Source organism: Mycteria americana, chromosome 1 (genome assembly GCF_035582795.1).
Source record: "Mycteria americana isolate JAX WOST 10 ecotype Jacksonville Zoo and Gardens chromosome 1, USCA_MyAme_1.0, whole genome shotgun sequence".
NCBI lineage: Eukaryota > Metazoa > Chordata > Aves > Ciconiiformes > Ciconiidae > Mycteria > Mycteria americana.
In genome coordinates, this window is record NC_134365.1 from 30,848,000 (window position 1) to 30,869,838 (window position 21,839).

At 37.1% G+C, this 21,839-nt stretch overlaps 1 protein-coding gene across 1 annotated transcript in view; it reads left to right on the top strand.

Moving 5' to 3' along the window:
* The window catches only part of DOCK4 (dedicator of cytokinesis 4), a 262,201-nt gene that overhangs the window by 178,979 nt on the left and 61,383 nt on the right, over window positions 1-21,839 (top strand). Inside the window, exons 24-26 of the mRNA XM_075493937.1 lie at window positions 7,065-7,192; window positions 9,371-9,505; window positions 14,008-14,106. Of these exons, the coding sequence (XP_075350052.1) occupies window positions 7,065-7,192; window positions 9,371-9,505; window positions 14,008-14,106 (362 nt within the window). The remainder of the gene's footprint in view (window positions 1-7,064; window positions 7,193-9,370; window positions 9,506-14,007; window positions 14,107-21,839) is intronic.

Consider the following 21,839-nt stretch of genomic DNA (forward strand, 5'->3'; position numbering starts at 1 on the left):
TTCAGCAAACAGATTGTCACTTATCCATTAATTCTTATTTGTGTAACTCTTGCTAGTTCAGCACTTTCGATCCTTCATTTTTTAATGTAGTATAAAAAGGCTACACAAATGCAAGTGATAGTTGGTGCATAAAGTATATAACAGCATAGTTATTTGCTGGGGAAGAAATATATGGGGAAGTTATATATGGGGAAGAAAAAACTGCTGTGTGGGGGTGAGCCTGACATTCTCTTTTTCTGTTCTAAGTGAAACCCATAGAAATGCCCAAATATTAAATTTGAGATTAATTCATTTTGAAATAAAAGAATTAAATAGAAGAGATTTAAAGAATTCTAATAAGTGTTAATTTACTCAATAAAAGCCCTCTTGAGAGCTGTTTGGGTATTGGCTGATGAAGTTCAGTAGAAACAGTAACTTTTACCATCTAAGGCATTCAAGATAAACACAGTACAATAATGAAGGCTCTGCAAAAACTGCCAGGATATGCGTAAATATTTTGAGTTGCTGCAAAATACAGGAAGAGATATTAGAACATTTTTTTTTTTTAAATCCTTTCAGTGATTTTACTTTAAAAGTATGAGCTCAAAGAAAAGGATAAGAAATATTGGATCCTGGCTACTTTGCTTCATTCTGGTTATGAAAACAGCTTACTTACCCCTTCCCTTGTGAGCCTCCATGGTGGTCCCTTCCAGAACAGTTAGCTCTCCCTACAGCTGATTGATCAGACCTTTGATACTCTGGGTAGATGATGACATATTCATGGAGCAATCTTAAGGATGCTCTAACTTACGTTTTTCATTTTCCAAGCTACTTAGGGACCAGGTAGCATCATTTCCATTTTCCTCCCATTATCTTGGTTAGGTCAGCCTAAGCAGAACATCCAAATGAATGAATGTAATTAAAGAGAGTTATTTAGTGCCATGTAAGGGACTTTTGGGGACTTTCTTGGAACTGTAGATCTACTTTCAGCTGTATTACAATTTTTTTTGTTTGCTTCCTTTTGTAAAAGTGTTAGTTTTTTATTCAAATCCAGTTTCATTATTAAGAAGTTATATGAATTGGTTTGGCTTATAAAAGCAATGAAAATTACATGTTATATTTTGCATAGGGTGGGGGTTATACATTGTTACATATATACTGTTGAAAATAGAAACATCAGACATGCAGGGGTTGATTTAAGATGCCCAAGCGCAGATGTTTAAGTACAATTTCAGATGTATTCGATGCATCTGGTCTCTACGTGCCTCTCTAGGGAATGCAGGTTATATATTGTATTTACTGATTATGTGTGGAGAGGATGTCTGAAATGCCTCTGTATTGAGGCTTTGGTATAGCTTGCTTAGAACCTTTTTCTATTTCAGTGATTTTAAACTTCAGCTCTTCCTATAGGTAACAACTACAGAGGTGTTAAAAAGTGTCAACAGCAGTTATCTGCCTAGCTCCTGTGAAAAGTTAGTGGGTGTTGAGGCCTTACTTTACTTCTATTTTTCCATACTTACTTCTGCATCTTTGTAGTACACTACATTGGGTGTCTAAAAAGAAACAGATGACAGTTTTCCTGCTGTTAAAGACTAGCAGTATTTTTTTTAGCTCGTGGCCTTTCTTCCAGTCTCCTGATATTTTGGGTGTAACTCTTTGGATGCATCCCTGTTGATACTTGTAGAACGGCCAAATTGATGACCTACATATGCCTGTACCCAGCAGATTTTCTACGTTTGTCATTTCCGATACATCAGTAGTCTAGCACTCTTGATTGTTGTCTTTTATGCATTAAATATTATTATAGCTTGCTTTGGGGAAGAGTTAAATCTGTTTTGCTGGGAAGAGTTAAGACCACTAACAGAGAAACACATCTTGAACCATGTCCTTCGTGACATGGTTAAACAGGAATTAGCAGAACACCAATATTTTTTTTTTCTCTAAGGGCATTACTTTGAGCTTGCAAATTCAATAGCTATGAAAACGCGAGGTGTATAAGTGGAACATCTGGGTTTCTTCCTCCAAAGAGGATGAGTTTTCTTGGAATCACCACTGATCAAACATGTCAATTACCAGAAGAGAGATTACGTTAGTAGGTAAAGTCCTAAAAAAAGAAAATCCTGTATTGATAAAGCCTGTATCTTAGCCCAGTTACAATCTGTGGTGCAGCTCTTTAGTACATGGAGAATGTTCTTACAAGGCAATAAACTTTGTGTCATCCCAAAATATGAAGATTTGGACCTCTGCGCAAGAGTAGCTGGGTAGGACTCGTCCTTTTAGTGAAGCAAACTGTTCAAAACCAATAGAGGAGGGATTTGATTTTCTGACCCTTTACACTATAGATATCATATGGTATATAACATCTATATATGATATATATATTATGAAGCTAGGAAAAATCCTGAGTTGATGTTTTAAAGACATCTTCATGTGTGCATTTTGTTTATTTCATATGTAAAGTTTTATGTATTGATTTTATATATAACTTATTCCTTATCTGTTTTTTATTGTTCTCCTTATTGTACACTGAAACCCACTATTAATAGGTTAGAAAAGGGATAATTATCTGTTTGTTTTCTTTCTGAGATTGACTGCTTCCCTCTGTCTTTGTGAATGAGTTCATCTAAGAATTGCATCCTGTATATCACAGGAGAATGTACATGTAGGAAACTTATGTTTCAGTAGTCATTCAGAGATGAATATCTGACACAATCAGTGAGAATAATTTAATATCTTTGAACTGCGTCGCAGAAAAGACGTTGTTACATGTTAGACTTCCTATGGGAATGAAAAAAAGTTCTTAGCAAGTTCAGGAAAAGGTACCATTAACTGATAAGGAGGTTTAGTTCTAGAAGCTAGGTATTATGATTTCCCTCTTATTCCATCATTTTGTCAAGACTCAAAACTCTTTAATGAGACTGGTAACATATCTCAGTAATCACTGCAAGCTAATTGATTGCTATAAAAATGCAAAAAGCCTATCATTATTCAAATTGTTGATACAAATCCTGAATTAAATTTAGTTAAAATGCATTAAACTTACATATTAGCATAGATTTGGAAAAAAAAAAAAAAGATTAATTTTTTTCAAAACATAAAGGTTTTACACATTGATCCATAGTACTGCTTTCAAGTACTCCAGGATCTTTTTCAGGTTAATTAGTATTTCTTAATTTGTCTTCCACAGCAATATACTATTCTTTGGAGTTGTTTGTGTACTTGTTGTGTGCTTCTATACATACCTGTGGGGGGATGTATGTATGTATATTGCATACAAAAGTTCAGCCTTTATTAGTCCCTCTATAGCAGAGAGCAGAAAATATTTTGCAAAAGCTTTGCAAATGATGCTTCACATCTGTGGCTCTTTTCTAGGCCAAGGGAGGACTTTCTAAGCCATACCTGTGTTTTCCTTCTGCACTACAGGCAATTTTTTCCTTTCAACTGAAAACAGGTCCTCACAGAAGTTTTGAAACTGTCTGTTCTGAGAGCAGTGACATGTCCATGCAGTCACAGAGCAGGCATATATGTTTGGTTTTGGAACTGAAGTGATAACTGTTTGTTTGTCTTAAGCATTTTCTTCTCCTACCGCCCTCAAGTCCAGTGGTTCTTCCAGACAAGGAGGCGTAAATTGAATAGGTCCAAGTAAAACTATCGAAACAAAGAGCAACTTCTTTGCTTCTCACTGTTCAAGGAGAATGCTGTTTGTTTGTTTAAAATGTTCAGTTACACTAATTCTTTTTCCAAGTAGGCTGAAGTTTTGATGATCTGTTCAGATATAGTATTTGAAATGAACTATCATCTTTCTGAAATTAATCTTTAAAATATAGTAGTATAAAGAAAGTTTTGTATGTCTGTGCAGGTGCTTTACCACTAACTGAAAAGCAAGGGGGGAAAGTTGTGCTGTGGGTTAAATAGTAAACGTTAATGTAGCTTGCATAGTAAAGTCACAAGGATTGCCCAGAGTAGTCTCTTTCTAATTATGCCAAGCATGTACTCAAAAAGGTCTATGTCATGATTTTTTTTCCTCTCTTTCTGTATAATATTTGTAAAGTGCAAGTATTAGCATTTTAAACAGTCAGCTAATTTGGCTTCCTGCACAGAAGAAAAATTAGGACAGTGACTGATGGCTAAGGGTTCTGATTATTGCACCATTCCTTGTGCTCATTAATTTTCCTATATACAGTGGCTGACATTGCAGCTGACAATTTTTAAGAAAAAGAGTAACCTGAGACAAATGTTGTACACTGTGTTCTCCAAACTTTCTCCCATAGTGCTTGGTTTGGCTCAGAGGTGAATATGCCAGCTTTCCTCTTCTGTAATACCACTACATCTCTCCACCTAAACAGGTCAAGACAGAGAGGTATTTAGATTATGGGCTTACAAGGAATATATCTAAAGCTGTGTTATATGGAGTGGTTAATTCAGTAACTGGCACTGTTCTCTCCCATCTATAGTTGCAAGTCATTGTAAGATGCTTTTTGCTAATCTGTTTGGTCTTGGTAAGACAAAGTTCCAGATTATTTTATGGAGCTTTTGCAAAAATGAAATACTTGAAACAGTTGAATGAGGATGCTCAGTTTTGCCTGAGATGCTTCAGGCCATATCATGTGTAAGAGTTGACTATTTACAAGTCAAGTGTTGCTACACCTAGATTCTCTGGTCTTCAAAATGGAGTTCATAATGCTGCGCTTACATGAAAGCAGTACACAAAGTATGGGACACCTCAGAAAAGGTACCAAATCCTCTGTGTGCTCATCAGGAAGCTGAAGAAGAACCAAGAAGAAACACCTTGGCACAGGGCTGCTCCTGTTTTCTCCTCACCTTCTGGGCTGAGGGATTTGAGTTGCAGCTGCAAGAGAGGACCCGCTGTCCTCAGAGGACCTATGGCCCAAAGGATAAGGCTCATACCAGTAATGTGTGAAAGAGCTACTATAACTATTCTGTGACAGTTGTGGAGTTGAGGAGTGATTTGAGCATTTGCCTGGGGATGGAAGACCAGGTTCAGTGCTCTGTCAGCCTGGATTCAGCTTCCTATCACCTGCCTGCCAGGAGAGTACCCCAACCACAGAGCCACAGGCTGGCTTACACAGTGAACCCTTCATCTCTTCTCTTGAAGATGGGTTACCAGATAGTCAAGAATTCAATACCTGTAAGGCCTAACAGAAAGCAGGGAAAAGGAGCCGTCCCCTGTAACCTAGAGGTTAGATCTTTTTTATAGGAATGGAGAGTCCTGCTTTTTCACTTCAGCTGAAAGCATTAGCTCTATTTTTTCATCTATCAGGAATCAATAAGCATATTTAGTGGTGGGGATCAGAAGCTGGCACTTGCCTAACCACAGGTCTACACATCAGCCATCTTCCTGCTCGCTTTCCTTTTGACCCTATAGATCTTGCAGTGGATGGGTCAGTGGCAGCTGTGCACACTTGACATCTCAGACTACTTGGGGCAATACTTTGCTGAGCTTCCGGTTTTTTAGGTAGCCAAAAAGAAAATGCCTTGTTGGTTTGGTTGAGACGCTTGTGCCCAGCCGCAGTGCCACCGGCCGATACAAACTCTCAGGCCAGTCCTGAAGAAAACCTACTTGCAGAAGTACTTGCAGTACTTGCACTTGCAGAAGTAAGCAGTCACTGGAGAGAGGCTATTTGTTTCCCAGTTTTGGGTACCAGTACCACTGGTTTTAGATTGATGGCCTTTTGCCTATCGCCATACAGTATTTGTTTATATTTTTCTTCAGTAGGAAGATATAGCAGAACACCTGAATAACTAATAAGCATTAAACACCCATTTAAAAAGAGCAGGCGAGCTTTTTTTTGAAAACAAGGATATACTTAAATAGTGTGTACAAATCAACTTGTCCATATGATTTGTCTTGTGTTATACAGATAACTAGACAATGAAAACAAGGGAATAATAGAGGAAAACAAGATTAGTGCTGTATTTCAGTGAATGAAAGAAGCATTCAACAAATAAAATCTCAGAATAAATCTATCTTTTTCTCCCTCCTGTAAAAAATAGGGGAAATATTTGAGGGGAAAAAAGTGTTTATAGAAAGACTAAACCATGAACAGTACCTGGTTGGCAAAATTATTTTAAAGGAGTAATTTTCCACGTAGATAAACTCAATTTTTAGGCAATAATTACATTAATGAGCAAAGGAACTGAGTAGATGAATATATTTAGATAATGTAGCATATAATTATCATTAAATTTTTAATAGAGGAAATGATTCAAGTACATTTCTATGAGAACATAATTTCTCAATTATGGAAAAGATCTAAAAACAACAACAAAATGAAAACAGATAACACCCATTCCATTTATCAAGTTGTAAATAGGTGTTTAATGTGTTACCACAAGTGTAAGTATTAGGCCTTTTCCCATTTAACATTGTCTTTAATTATAAGAATAAGAAGCAAGAAAAAGTAGCACGTTAATGAAGTTCTTGCATAATTTTGAGAGAATTCAGGATTGAAAATAGCACCAGAGAGCTCTGTTTAGAAAATGAAATAGAAGAAAGGCAAATCATTTTATGTAGATACCAGTAGTCTAAATTGCTCATGCTCAGTAGGATTGAGGAATCTGGAAAAGTGAAAATCCTGAAAGAAACCTGGAAGTACTGCTTGTCTGTAAAGTAGAACTCATTCGTAGAATAACGTAAGTTCAAGATGAAGTCTGTTGTGACCTTGGCTTGCAAAGGGATCCTGTCGCATGGCAGGGAATACTAGAGCATAATTTCACATTATTTTGAATACAAGTATTATTGTGCTAGGGTTTTTTGCATGACAGTTCAATAAATACTTAGAATTTTCCATTACATATAGTATATTCCACACAGTGGTGTGGTTTTTTCCACCCATGATATGACATACTGACTTTCAGCATATTGTTTATTCTTCAAACATTTGCTTTAGTATATTACGATTATGAAGTAAAAGCTTCTGTTTATCAAAAATGTTGGTTAAAGCAAGTAAAAGCTTCTGCTTATCAGAAATACTGTTTTAGACTGAAGACACATTTTATGTCTGTATTAAAATTAAATGATTCTATGAAAGACTCCTACTCATAAAATTTTTCATTTTTTCCAGATTCTCGATATATTCTTCTTCCGGTAGTTTTACATCATCTCCACATGCATTTACAAGAGCAGAAGGACCTTATAATGTGTGCACGTATCCTTAGCAACATTTTTTGCCTCATCAAGAAGAACAGCTCAGTAAGTAAATACCATGTCACATCCACAAGGTGTTGAACTTCTTTATATGGCTCAATGACATTTAATGACACAAACTGGACCTTGACCAAGTCCATTTTAAAGAGTTCTCTGTGTAACGATTCTGCATAAACATGTCATTTTGATTTCTCAGGAGCCTTTTCTTCCCATGCAAGAATATTTTAATTGTAGTGCATGGTGTTCTGCCAAGCTTTGACTCTTTTTGAGTGTTGTGTTGGACAGAAGGAAATGCCCACTTTCTTTTAGAGGCATTTTCTATTGTGGGCTGTTTAGTCATAGGGGATACAGGGGTGATAGAGGTAAATAGATTGATATGAGTATTGCAAGGGGGGTTGCACTTGGTTGTTAGTTGATAAACTTTGTGGCCAATTTCTGGTGTTTGTGTTTGCAAATTCATCTGTGAAAGCTGCATATGAGAGCTAGCTTAGATAGGTGTACTGCAAATATGAAGACGACGATAAGTTCTGACAGGCAAAGGGATATAATAAAAACAAACATTGCCGCTAGTTAGTGCAGTACATACATATCAAGACCAGCATACATTACATTGTAATGCGTTAGTGAGAACTGTTTTATGTGTTTCTTCATTTCATACCACTGTGCACAATTAAAGTTGCTCCATCAGATTTGATATGGATGCGGCTTGCAACTTTGGCACTGTAACAACATTTTCATTGCAGCTGCTCCTGGATTAGTATAATACCTCATCACAAGATAAAGTGATAGACGATAAAGCATAGCTGTGGTTTTGGATTGGGAGAAAGGCTTACATGTCTGGTCTTAATTTCAGGAGATCTTTCATTTGGAGTCATCAAGCCAAAGATGTACACAATAACAAGTGGATGTCTACATAAAACTCTCTCCAATGTTCAGATATGCAGCTACTATTTTTAGAGTCTTTGTCATTGAGAGTATTAACAACTTGGTGACTTTGATATGATTTTTGTGGATCAGTTCAGAACTTCATTCCTTCCATGGTAATCAAGATAATTTAGAGGTTGAGGGAACAAGTGAATTTGCAGTCAGGCAGCTTTGAAAATTAAGGTTGTTGGCCATTCTAATAATAGTTTGTACATGAGTTCTCATGGTTGATACAGTTCCTAAATACACTGTATACTGTCTGCCTTCATAAGTAGCAAAGTTAACAGTTGTTTGATACTAGAAGAAGTGACAGAGAACGTGGCCGTGACACTAGACTCATCCTGAATCCAAACAGGAATTTTGAGTTTTGTTACATATCATATGCTTTGGGTGTGTAGGAAGCAAAAAAAAAAAAAAAAAAAAAATATCACTCCTACACCTCAATGTCAGCAAAGTTGAATGATCTGTTTGTCAGCTGAGTTTTAGTTTGGTTGTGTGCATTTGGTTATGAAGTGTTTCTTTCTGCAAAGAAATGCCATCTTAAATCATGGATAAAATCGCTCAGATTAAGATGGTGTTGTCTGCTGCAGTAGAGACAGAAAACATTGTTGAAGCAGGGAAAACATATTTCCATCTGAATTAAAAAGGAAAAGTTACTACAACTTGACTTCATCAAGTGTTTTCATGCATGTAATTAAGGTATTCATGGTCTCTTTTGGCAGTGAACACTTTGATTCCTTTGTATTAATGTTGTGTACGAGCAGTTGTGGGCTTACATAAATGACTAATTTGTTTGTGCTACTCAGTTGATGGGAAGCAATGTAGCTGGTCGTTACTGCTGAAGCAGGTCTTGAAGGTTGAGCACCATCTGCTTGTTTCTGGTGATAGTTTCAAAGTGTGAAAACAGAATTCTACTTTTTGGAATTTAAGCCTCTCTTGGCAATTTCCCCAGAAAATATATGGGCATTACCTATAAAAATCTTGCCCGAAAAGTTCTTGTATATTATTTACTGCTTTCTTCTAAACATTAATTAAAAATAGAGCTATGCTAATTTGATGAACACTTACATATTCAAAGTCATCCCCGTAACTGTCCTCTATATTTCAGTACAATGTAATTAATGGAAAACTGTTAGAAAAAATCAATAGAATTAAACAATGTGTTAGAGAATAGTCCTTGTTTCTTGGTTGTAACATGCATGGTAAAACTGTAATTTGTTTCTAAAATGACATCAAAGGAAATATGCCTGTGGTCATCTTTCTATTTTAAAACCTTAAATTTTTTATTTATTATTTAAGGAAAAATCTGTCCTGGAAGAAATTGATGTGATTGTAAACAGCCTGCTAGATATTCTCTTAAGGACCATACTAGAGATCACCAGCCGACCACAACCATCAGGCTCTGCTATGCGCCTCCAGTTTCAAGACGTGACTGTAAGTTTTTTATAATGAAATAGCTCACAATTGTCAGTGGTTGGACAACTAGACGTGTGACAATATTGTCTTTAGTTTGTAATTCACAATGTCAAGATTTTGTGTATAAAACAGAGAATGAGGAGAACAAAGAAAACTTTTCTTGCATTTTATTCATTTTCAGTGGAAACAGTAATTTTTTTTTTTTATGAAATTTATTTATAAATTGTGACCCAGAAAAAAGCCCAAAAGATAAAATTTCTTTTGAGACTGTTTCAGGTCAATAATTATTTCATTACATTTCTTTTGTCAACAAATTTAATAGCTTTCTGAAACTCTCTTTAAGTTTGAATTCCTGAAAATGGAAGAATATCAATCAATAATGTTTTACTACCTAGAATGCATACATTTTTAAATTATGAAGCAGCTCTAAAGATTCCTGCAGAATCTGTGATGCTAACCTGAACAAATCCAAATTTATTAATTGAAAGGCATTTTGTTGTTCTCTGGGCTAAGCATTTGAGCTTCATTTCTATCACATGAAGTAGAGGAAAGAGGATGGATTTAGAAGATTAACCAATGATATTTTGGTCAACCTGCTGTAACAGCTCATGCAAATTAGAAGGTTGACATGCAAGCATTTACAGGAAAGCCTATGATGAGCATTGACGAAACAAAATGAAGTGTTATTTTGCTTTGTTTTCAGCAAGGTTCCCAGTTTGCTTTTGAAGGGCAAATCAGTTCTAATATAGCAAGGAATATGACTCCAGTATGAGGTGAGGGGGTGACGTTTTGTGCAGAGAACATACTATGCTGTGTGATTTACCATCTCGTTATACGCTTAATTAATTAATCCCCCAATTTTTACCGTTACACTGTAATGGTTTTTGTTAATGAATAGATGGTTGCTTTTCAAACCAGAATTTCATCTGAGATCAAACATTTCAAAAAGCATTTGATAGCTGTGGAAGAAATGCGTTGTTGGGTTTTTTGTTTGTTTGTTTTACTTTATCCCACAGAGAACAAACATTATATGGAGCGTTTTATGGAGCTGATCAAGCTCTGTAGTAAGATAACACCATGCTTTAATCACTGTGATTCAGCAGGTCTATACATCTAAGAGTTTGGGATTTTTTTTTCTTTAAATTACAAAATTACAAATATACGCTGTGTGGCATATCAGACCATTACAAGAAAATCTCAGCTGAAGTAAGACTGTTAATGTAGCAAAGCTCTGAGCTTATTGGTTTCTTCTGAGATATCCACTTGCTTGCAGATTAAGTTTTCATAAAACACCATGACAGCCTAATTCTTTCACACCATCAAAAAATTAGACTCTGAAAGTGCTTTCAAGTTGCAACATTTTCTTTTTATGCATCAGAAAAGCCATGTCATTTTCACCACAGGCATCTCAAAGAATACTTAATGTGGAAGTGACTCACAGCACAGCATAAGGCAATTGTATACATTTATGTAGAAACATCATGCAGTATGGGCTTATGGCAACACACAGAACCAGATTCTTGGAACTATTTGTAAAGCAAGTATGATAAAGTACTCAATGTGAGTACAGCAGTAGAGTCTGTTCCAGTATGTTATCATTATTTCAAGCTGCGTGTATCATAAAATATTGTTTGTGAGATGTATCATGGCCGAACACGGGGTAAAATTTTGTCATACTTTTGCATCAGATACAGTCTTCGTTGTGGAAGTAGTCCCAAACTCATCTCAGTGTGATGGCCCACATGTCACTGGTTTTCTGCACAAAGAAGCAGCATAAAATCAGGCAGCAACAGCTGCCATGACTGCACTGTTTCTTTCATCTCAAGTAGTTTTGGTACCTTGGTACCATTTCAATTTGCAGTGAAGAATCTTGTTAGATGGTAACCTGCAAGATGGATGTGATGCTTTAAACTGAGCACAAAGAAGACATGTCTTCAGGGGGTCGGTGTTACAGATGTTGCACTAATAAACATTGAATTTAATGCAATGGTAAAAGTGAAACTTCTGCTTTAGGATGTCAGTGATTTAGACCTTTAGATTTCCTTAAGAAAAACGCATTTGCATATAAAGCAATCCAATTAAAGCGAACCTTTATTGATTTCAGATCTTGGAAGTTCAGTCCTTCAGAACCTAAATGAATTGCAATTTAATTGTGAGCTCCATGTATTTTAATAATTGTGCTCCTTAAATAAGACACACAAAATTACTTCAGGATTCTACCTAAGTGAATTGGATATACTGCTTGGCTTGACTTCTGACACTAGAATTGGATCCTAAATGAGTTTTATCAAGGTCATTATGTGTGTGGAGTTTGCTTTCGCACATGATTCACATGTACCCTGACTAGTTAGTCTGTGGCTAACACTGGCAGAAATCTTACAACATACATTTTTGTGTTGAGTTCCACAAATGCAGCTGAATGTTCATTGTTATTTTAAAAAACAGCTGCCTGTATAGCTACCTACATTTGAATTAAAAGCTCAAATTTAGAAGTCAGTTAACAATTAGCTAAAGCTGGTACCCTTTTAAAGCTAATCTGTCTGTCAGCTATAATAGTACAGCTTTCTATAACAGATTGTGATTTTTAATATACTACTATAAGTCAAAGTAAATGTGGGAACATAGAAGGAAGGTGACTAGACAGGACTGCTTAAAATGCTTAAGCAAGAAGGGAAGTATTCAAAAGGTTCACATTCAAATTTTGTCACTCAAGCTAGCAATCAGGTAAGCTTACACCCTTATTTATATACTCTGCTTATTTTGGCTAATTAGCCAAATCTGAGTGGTCTCAGATTTTATAACTGGAATAAAAGTCTCCAAAAATTATGCCTATTTAGATGAACCTACACTATACTAAATGACGTGATAAAATCATATTGAGCCTAGATACAATGAAATTGAAAATATTAAAAAATAATTATAAAAGACCAAAGTATTTTTGTTTTCTGAAGAAAACCTGATAGGGTTGGAAATAAATTTTCAGATATTTACAAGCTAGTGGCTGTAACCTTGATGGTTATGCCCAGAGCATGAAGATTAAGAGACTTTGTAGCCTTAGGATGTTGTTTTGAGAATGCTCTGTTCACTGTAAAAAACAATGGGTTTGCAGTGATGTAATTAACTTGGGATCATTATTTCAGTCTAGAATCTTATTATGCGCAAGACAATTATTATTTTATCACCATGTTGCCAGTGAAAGCCATCACCTCACACACCACCAAGTATACAAGGTATAATCACAAGTGAATTAGGTCTTCCAGTGTAAAATCCAGAATAGCCATTCCTGTGAAAACACTCCTTTTTTATCTTATTTTCTGTTTTTAATAAAAGACAAGGGAAAATATTCCCAAACTTTGACTTGACAAACTAATGAAAGACACCATTTTAAAGTACTGTTATCATACCTGTCTGTTCTCCCAGTCTCATTCCTCATTCCTGATAGAGGCCAGAAGTGTATTTCACACTTTTTAACAAGCTTGTAAGATTTCAGAATTGTTCTTTTTAAGCACTGGGATGCAATCCAGACCTTTACTCTTTCCTGTCCTCATCCATTCTGCAGTTGGACCAGATTGATACCATTCCATGTTTTTTCCCAGTTCAAGTAGTTTTTTCCCAGTGAACAAGTAGACAGGAAAGGGAGAGAGGGAGAACCTATTCCTTCCCATAATGTCCTGGTTGTTTGATTGCTTCACGGGAGATTCCCAGTGCTGTTCTCTGCTCTTTTGCTCCTGAATCCCATGGTGTTTGAAGAACAGCCTGGTGAATGTGAATCAGCAGAGGCAGGGAGGAATCTGCACAGGAGTCCAGTAAGTCCCTCAGCTGCTGCCTGGAGCATGCCTTTTCTGGAGTGTGAAGTGGAGTGTGAATCCAGGAATTGGCACTGTGGCAGAGTGGTCTTGCCCTATGATTAAGCTCAACAGCTCTAGATATATGTTTTAAGGAGAAATTCCTCTGTAGGTCCAAGAGAACTTCTGATCAAAACATTTTCAAAGTTTGTTCAATCCTATAAATTAGTTTTCTTTTTGGCAAATATGTTTTTTTGTGATGCAAAAATGTTTTGAAAAAATTCCCAGATCACTCCATTAATTTATTCCCTAAAGGAAAACAATAGCATTCTTCCCAGAATTGCTGCAAAATATTTTTGTTTATATTTGTTTCAAAACTGAGTCGACTAAGAGGTTGTAATTTTAGCAGTCTAAATAATCTGTTTAAAAACAGATACAAGGGAAATAAATCACAAGTTAAACTTTTACTGGTTTAGCCCTTCTGGAACTACTTCAAATAGGTTTTGCTAAGCAAGTAAACTGCATTTGGGGAAAAATAATTCTTTAAATGGGAAGGAAGTTTATAGCTAAATTAATGTATTTTCACGAAATATAGAGTCTAGGAAATAATGTTGCCTAATTGTAGATTAATTTCCCTTGCATTTGTTAATTAAGTGCTTATAATATGACAGTTTAAGCTCAAATACAGAAGACATTATAATCTATTATATTTCTATTCTTGACTTATCTAAACAGGGGGAATTTGTCTCCTGTTTGTTGTCACTCTTGCGACAAATGACTGATAGACATTATCAACAGCTTCTTGATAGCTTCAACACAAAGGAAGATCTGAGGGTGAGTAACAGAGTTGTCCTTCCACTTGTTCAAGTCTCTTTTTATTTCCCTTTTTGATTTATCTCCCTTTAAGATATTCCTGTGCTTTGATGAAACACTTCAGGATTTCATCTATCTGGACTTCTGTAAAGCCTTTGACATGGTCCCCCACAACATCCTTCTCTCTAAATAGGAGAGATATGGATTTGATGGGTGGACTGTTCAGTGCATAAGGAATTGGTTGGATGGTCACATCCAGAGGGTAGCGGTCAATGGCTCAATATCCAGATGGAGATCAGTGACAAGTGGTGTCCCTCAAGGGTCCATACTGGGACCAGTGGTGTTCAATATTTTCACCAATGACATTGACAGCGAGATCGAGTGCACCCTCAGCAAGTTTGCAGATGACAGCAAGCTGAGTGGTGCAGTTGACAGGCCAGAAGGACGGGATGTCATCCAGAGGGACCTGGACAAGCTGGAGAAATGGGCCTGTGTGAACCTCATGAGGTTCAACAAGGCCAAGTGCAGGGTCCGACACCTGTGTCGGGGCAACCCTCGGTATCAATAAAGGCTGGGGGATGATGTGATCGAGAGCAGCCCTGTGGAAAAGGACTTAAGAGGTACTGGTGGATGAAAAGCTAGACATGAGCCAACAATGTCCGCTCACAGCCCAGAAGGCCAACCGTATCCTGGGCTGCATCAAAGGAAGCATGGTCAGAAGGTTGAGGGAGGTGATTCTGCCACTCTGCTCTGCTCTGGTGAGTCCCCACCTGGAGTACTGCATCCAGCTCTGGAGCCCTCAGCACAGGAAGGACATGGAGCTGTTGGTGCGGGTCCAGAGGAGGGCCACGAAAATGCTCAGAGGGCTGGAGCACCTCTCCTATGAGGACAGGCTGAGAGAGTTGGGGTTGTTCAGCCTGGAGAAGAGAAGGCTGTGGGGAGAACTTATAGCAGCCTTCCAGTACTTAAAGGGCTTTCCTATAAAGCCCTTTCCTATAACTTTACTTAAAGTACTTTCCTATAGGAAAGACACGGACAGACTTTTTAGCAAGGCCTGTTGTGATAGGACAAGGAGCAATGGTTTTAAACTAAGTGAGAGCAGATTTAGACTGGATTTAAGAAAGAAATTTTTTACAATGAGGGTGGTGAGGCACTGGAGCAGGTTGCCCAGAGAGGTAGTGGAGGCCCCATCCCTGGAAACATTCAAGGTCAGGTTGGATGGGGCTCTGAGCAACCTGATCTAGTTGAAGATGTCCCTGCTCATTGCAGGGGGGTTGGACTAGATGACCTGTAAAGGTCCCTTCCAATCGAAAGCATTCTATAATTCTATGATTCTGTTATTTCAGTGCAATCTGTTTTTCAGATTGGCTAACTTTTGCACAGCCTTTCATATGTACTTAGGTCCACTCTTACAGTGGGGCTAGGAGTCTGTTGCTTCTACAATGACAGCAGATAGAATAGGGATGGGGGGACTATACAATAGCTTTAAAGCCATAAACTTAGCCTCAAAGCCTGTTTTAAAGATGGTGTCAATCTAAGGTTACACAGTTCTGCTTGATTCTTCCTGCCAGGCAGTTGGTTTTTTTATTTTATTATATGTATTATTTATTCATTCATTCATTAAATTATATACGGCAATGGCAAACACACAGCTTGAGAAATGCGTATTCAACTAACTCTCCCTTTTTCTTAACTGTGCAGCAAGTCCATTGGCAGGAGGAGCTGTCAGACTTGTAATGTGTATCTGCCCAGTTTGATCATGGAAGAGAGTAGCTGCAGAACTCTTTCAGGGCAGCTTCTACCAATTTCATTGATGGAGTTACCAGGTTCATGGAGATACAGCATTTTTAATTACTTTTTGGAAGAGGGGGATGGATTTTTTAAAAATGTTTTAAACGTTAAGATTTCCTGTATAAAGATATAGATTAAGACTTCCACTGTGCTAGACCCTGAGGGACTTACATAGTACCAAATCTGATCCGCACAAGAAATCTTGAGTGATCACTTATGCTCATTATTCAGCCAATGATCCTGCATAGGAGAGTAATAATGTTCTAGTGTGTTAGTATATTTTTAGATGTTAGTCTTAAATTACCATTTGATAAACTTAAGTAATAGCCTGAAAAGGGGAGTCTAGTTGTGGTGCAATTTCAGATTTCCTTAAATTCCTGATAGCTGTTTAGAGGTAGTCTGAAGAGATTATACCATTTGTCAGTGCCTTTTCTTTGTAGTGAGATGGTCATATTGAGCTTGAAAGATAGAAAATGCTGCTGAGAAATTATCTCTATCATGAATCAAGGGTACTACCTAGGAGTTATATAGGGTGGACGATTTTTATACTAGTGTTACAGCATCTGTTTTCACCTAGCATAGTTGCTATCCTTAGGCAATTTTTAGTATATGTTGTGGAATCTAGGCATTTTTTACTGAAAATATTTTCCCTTTTCTTTGAGTTCTGAGCAGGTCTATATTCCTAGGTTTAGATTTTCATATTTCCTAGAGATTTCAAGCTTGATTTTTGTTTGATGTATCTATGAAATACAGTGTTGAGTTTATTCAGACTTTCTTGCATCTAGAACATGAAGAATCTCCAGAATTAATCCTTGAATGGTGTTTGATTTGACACATTTATATTCCCCCCACGCACATACCCTACTATTATACAGAGACATATGGAAAGCAGCTGCAGCCAGTGCTATCAGCTATCAAAATAGAGGTCTTAAGAACTCAAGTCCAGAGTTTGTTATTTCCATTCAGATCTCATCAAATCAGCATCAGCTCCACCAGTGATTCAGTGGCAGTAGGTTGATCGTAATTAATGCAGTATTCCTTCTCTTCTGAATCTTAAATAATAAGGGTTTTTTTCCCCTCACTTAGAAATATCAAATATCACTGAAATGTGTGTAACTGAGAGCAAGAGGGAAAGATCAGAGCTAGTGTGTGAGGCTGACACTGCTGTTAATCATGAGGTGATTGTGTATGACTTAGGCTATCTAAACCATCTTGCCACTTACCCCTGTGTTTTTCTGCTTTGTTTGCCAAGTGTGGAACTTCCTTGGTATTTTATACTGCTTTAAGATATGCTTCTTAGGAAATGACATCAGTATGAGTAAATGAAAATTCAGAAGGTGTAAATATCTGTGATAAGACTTTTTTTTTTTTTTTTCCCTGAGATGCTTTTAGAGGCTGAACTGGTAGCCATAGTTAATCTTATGGCTAGTATGTACTTTGGGATTTAAGCATCAGTGGTAACTACCATCATCTTGCTGTATTTTTGAATCCTCTTTTCGCCCCCTGGTCAGTGATGTCAAGGTGGGTTGGGTCTTCCCTAAGGCACATTACAAGTTACAGACCTGATACGGGGTTTGCAAGGGACTTATCTGAATGTAGCCCAGGCCTTTGAATTGCTACCTGCTGTGCTTTTTTGCTTTGACTACCTCTGTTTATAATTAACCATCTATACTGAACACTTAGGCACTGATACCACACGGTATTTCTTCTTTCTTCCAGACTAATTCTCAAGGCAACTATGTCAAGTGTTTGCATGAATGCATGTTTGCACAGCATTTGTGGTACTATTAAAAAAATACCCCCACCAAACCACTTCTCCAAACAAAAATTCACTCATGGAAGTACTTGTAAAAAGGGAATGAAGGTTGTCATTCATTCTGTTGAAATATATTTGCAGTTCTTATTCTTTTTTTTTTTAACAGTCTATACCAACATTATTAAAGACTGTTTCCAGCTTGTTAATCACAGTATAGCAAAATGGAGATTTTGAAGGAATGACATGTACACATTTTTATATGACATGCATCTGAGTGATGCTTTAAACAAGTGGTTGTTTATGGAAATATTTCCTCTATTTTGTGAATATATTTAGTTTAAGTAATTGACATGGTGACTATTTTTATTTCAGTCAGTTCTTTAAGAGAGTCAGTTTTTTTCCACACAAAGCAGAAGATAGAAAAAGCATTTTATATTTGAAAACATGCAAATGAAGTAAGAAAGAAATGACAGGGGATTCATGGCTGAATGGTAGCACCAGAGACTATACTTCACTCACTATTTGAAACATTGAATTTAATGAGGCAGTAATTTTAAATACTTCCTTTTATCTTTCAATATTATTTTAAAGATATGCTTCTTTTGCTTACCACAAAATACCATCTTCTTCTAGTAAATATATTTTACAGCAATTTATAGAACAGAGGCACCCTTGTAGGCGGTTATTTGCTGCCGCAAAAAAGCTCAGATATAATTTATGACAAAAGGTAACAGTGGAAGTTATAAATAGGAGGAGGGAAGTGGGAAAATGAATGAGAAAACCAGTATATGTTAGCACAATGCAGCTTTGACCACAACAAGGTGGTTTTGGTTATGTGTGGGGTTTTTAATTAATAGATTAAAAGAAGACAAAACAAACAATAAGCACCTGCCAGAAGGCCTAGTTTTTATCCATTGGCAGTGTACCCTACATAATGTGGCAGAATAGATATACAGGAGAGATCTGATGAAGGAAAAGATAATATTTCATAAGGATGGTTGTAAACCTTACTAGTTCTCTGATCCCTCTCTTCCAGCTAAAGAGCAGGGAAGAGCCTGAGCAGGGTAAGGTGGGTGCTGAACCCTACCACCAAGTGCAATTTATTCCACTGTTCTCTAATGACCCCTTGGACACAGGCTGTGTGAGGTCTGTAGGCATTGGGAACGTCTCTGGTGGAGAAGCTCAGTTCTAACCACCATCCTTCCCCTTCTATGCAGGGACACCCACTCACATATAGGACTTCTGAAAGGATGAGTGCTGGGGCGGAGGGGTAGCTCTGAAACAAATATTTGGGTGGCTTCTGATGTAGATTGAGGAAGCAGTGAAGGAAAGAAGATCTGGGAAAGGAGGTGGCCACAGGATGGATGAGTTGTCTGGGCAGAGACAGCTCACTGTCGAACCATCCTCTTTCTTATGGACACCTTGGCACTCTGCAAAAAAGCTCTAGGATGCTCTACAAAGACTTGATACCAAGTAGCTTGATAACTCTGCAGTGCGAACCAAAGCAATGGATGATCAAGCAATTAGCTTCAAAGTGGACTGTTGTCCCAAACTAAAATGCTAATATAGATGCACCCTGAGAGATCCAGTGAAGAGTCTGACCTGCTTTTCAGAAGATTTTACATGCGTACAGGGAAATGTGAAGGAAATTCCAAGGCAGGTTTTGATTAAATGAATAAATGGTTTTCAGTCTTTCAGAAAGCCATGCTTCTCACTTAATCACAGTTTGATAATTTCATCAGGCAAATATTGCTGCTAGAGGAAACTGAACTGTGATATTATTTAAGTGGTGTAAGATAGTACTAGAGCTTATGTACACTAGGTAGGAATATTAAGAGATGGTATTTAGAGTATGTAAAAGGACAAAATTAATCCCTTGCTGTCTCTTAAGATAGAAGTCATATGAGACATTAATTATATCTGTACTCAACCAACCAAATGTTAGTTCACTTATACTACCGGCAAAAATGTTTTTTAAATGTTAAAATCTGTTACTAAATCATTATGATGTGTTCAGCAGAGCAGATAGAACTATGAAAGACTAGTTTAGTGCAAGGGAAGGGGTTCAAAATATAGTTACAAAATCGATCTTCCATGAATGATATTTCATAGTAACGTCATGTGATGTTTGGACCATGAAACAAAAATGAGCAATTGCATCATGCAAAATGCCATGCATTGTAATGCTGATCAAAACATTTTATGGAATTCCTACATGGAGGTGGGTCCCTTGGGAGTGAACACCAGCACTGAATGTCGATGAGCAGTGCTGATACATGAGGGATACCAGCACATTAATAGCAAAGGATCAGACTAGTCAACCGGCATTTTACCCTTTGGTTATTTTCATGCTTATAATGGATTCCTAGGGAAATGCATTACCAAATATACAAAAACTGAATCATGAAAAATAAAAGTTAGTTACAGATTAATTCTGTTAATAGAAGCTTAATAGTTGTATCTTTGAAAATCTTACAACTGATTAGTTTTTCTAAAGTTTTTTATAAGTTATCTGTTCTTTCAGTTGTATTTCAGCTTTGAATTATACTGCATTTTGTTTATATGTTTTTAACATGTACTGTAACAAAGAGATCTTCAGTAGTACTTGGGCTTTTCAAATCCACATTTTTTATCTAATATCATCTTGTATCACTAAATTGGTGACACAATTTTCTTTTTTTTCTGTTAAAATTAGAAATAATTAGCCTGGTGTTAATGATTCAAAATTTAATGCCAGTGTCTACATTTGCTTTGTTTTAAAGTTTGCTTGGAATAAAAGATTTATTCTGGTTTTAGCCTAGTTACCTAAAGAAATGAAGTATATATGATCTTCCTCTCTGTCTGTCATTCTTAATGACTTTTGAACAAGCTGCCCAGGGAAGGGGTTGAGTCAGCATCCCTGGAGATATTTAAAAGATGTTTGGATGAGGTGCGTAGGGATATGGTTTAGTGGTGGACTTGGCAGTGCTAGGTTAATGGTTGGACTTGATGATCTTAAAGGTCTTTTCCAACCTAAACAGTTCTATGATTCTATGATTCTAATCTCAGCAGGCTTTGGCAGTGGCCCGTGGGTCTCAAAGGCACTAAGTTTACACAGAATCACAGAATCGTATAGGTACAGAATTGTATACAGAATCGTATACACCTCACACAGCCCTTGGCTTTTAAGTCCTTAAACTATTGCTGGTTTCCCAACAAGAGCCATTTGGTCTCTTCAGTTCAGCAGCCAGTCAGTTAGCTCCCAAACACCAGCAACATGTATTGTGTCTGGACAACAGACAGGATAAAAATGGGAGAATTTGGGACATTATTGTGAGGTGACATACAGCAGCATTCGAGGCGTGGCCATGTTGTTGGGATTACAGCACAGGGAAGGGAGGTAACCCCTAAAGAAAAAAAGGAGTGGGCAGAAGTGTTGAAATTTACCTACACGGTGCAATAGGAAATTGCACCTTGCAATTTAGGAACAAGCTTAGGAATAGGAACAAGCTTGCAATAGGAACAAGCTATAGGAAAGCAGTCTGGAATAAATGTGTTGCTCATAGAGCTACTTGTTTATCTGTAAAGCCGGTCACCTGCAGTCAGACGCTATGTTATCTGCAATGAGTATCATTTATACTCTTTAATACAGAGAAATTTTTGGCATCTTGCTCAGAAAACAGGTTGTCTCTTTTATGTAATCTTCTCTGGTGGGTGGGTGCAGGGATCTCAGCTGCCTTCCCCAGTGCCTGCATTCGTCCCCCTTTACAGTGATTCTCTAATGAAAGACATCTGTTGTGCAATGCCCGTCATCTACACTTTGGTAACTGCACTTGAGAATATATTCTGGTGTTCAAAATTATTTGGTATCCTTTGGTTGTATCTTCATCTCCTCTGTGTTTCAGGCTAACTCTCTGCAAGTGGTGTGGGCAGAATCAATAGAAAACATTTCAAGGTCAGGTACCACAATGATTCCGTTAGGCGTGTTATATCACTTGCCTCATGCTCTTCATGTTGTCAGAAGCTCCATTTTGCTTACTGAAAAATACTGGCAGTACTATACACAATCAAGATGGGCCATTAGAAATATTACCCTTGTTGGTAGTTTTATTTGTGAAAAGAAAAATCTGAAAAAACGTGTGCTGAGAGGAATAGTTTTAGTTATTTATTAGTGAGTTAAATGACATAGGAGATGATAATGCTAAAAGCTCTTAAGCAGTGCTTTCTG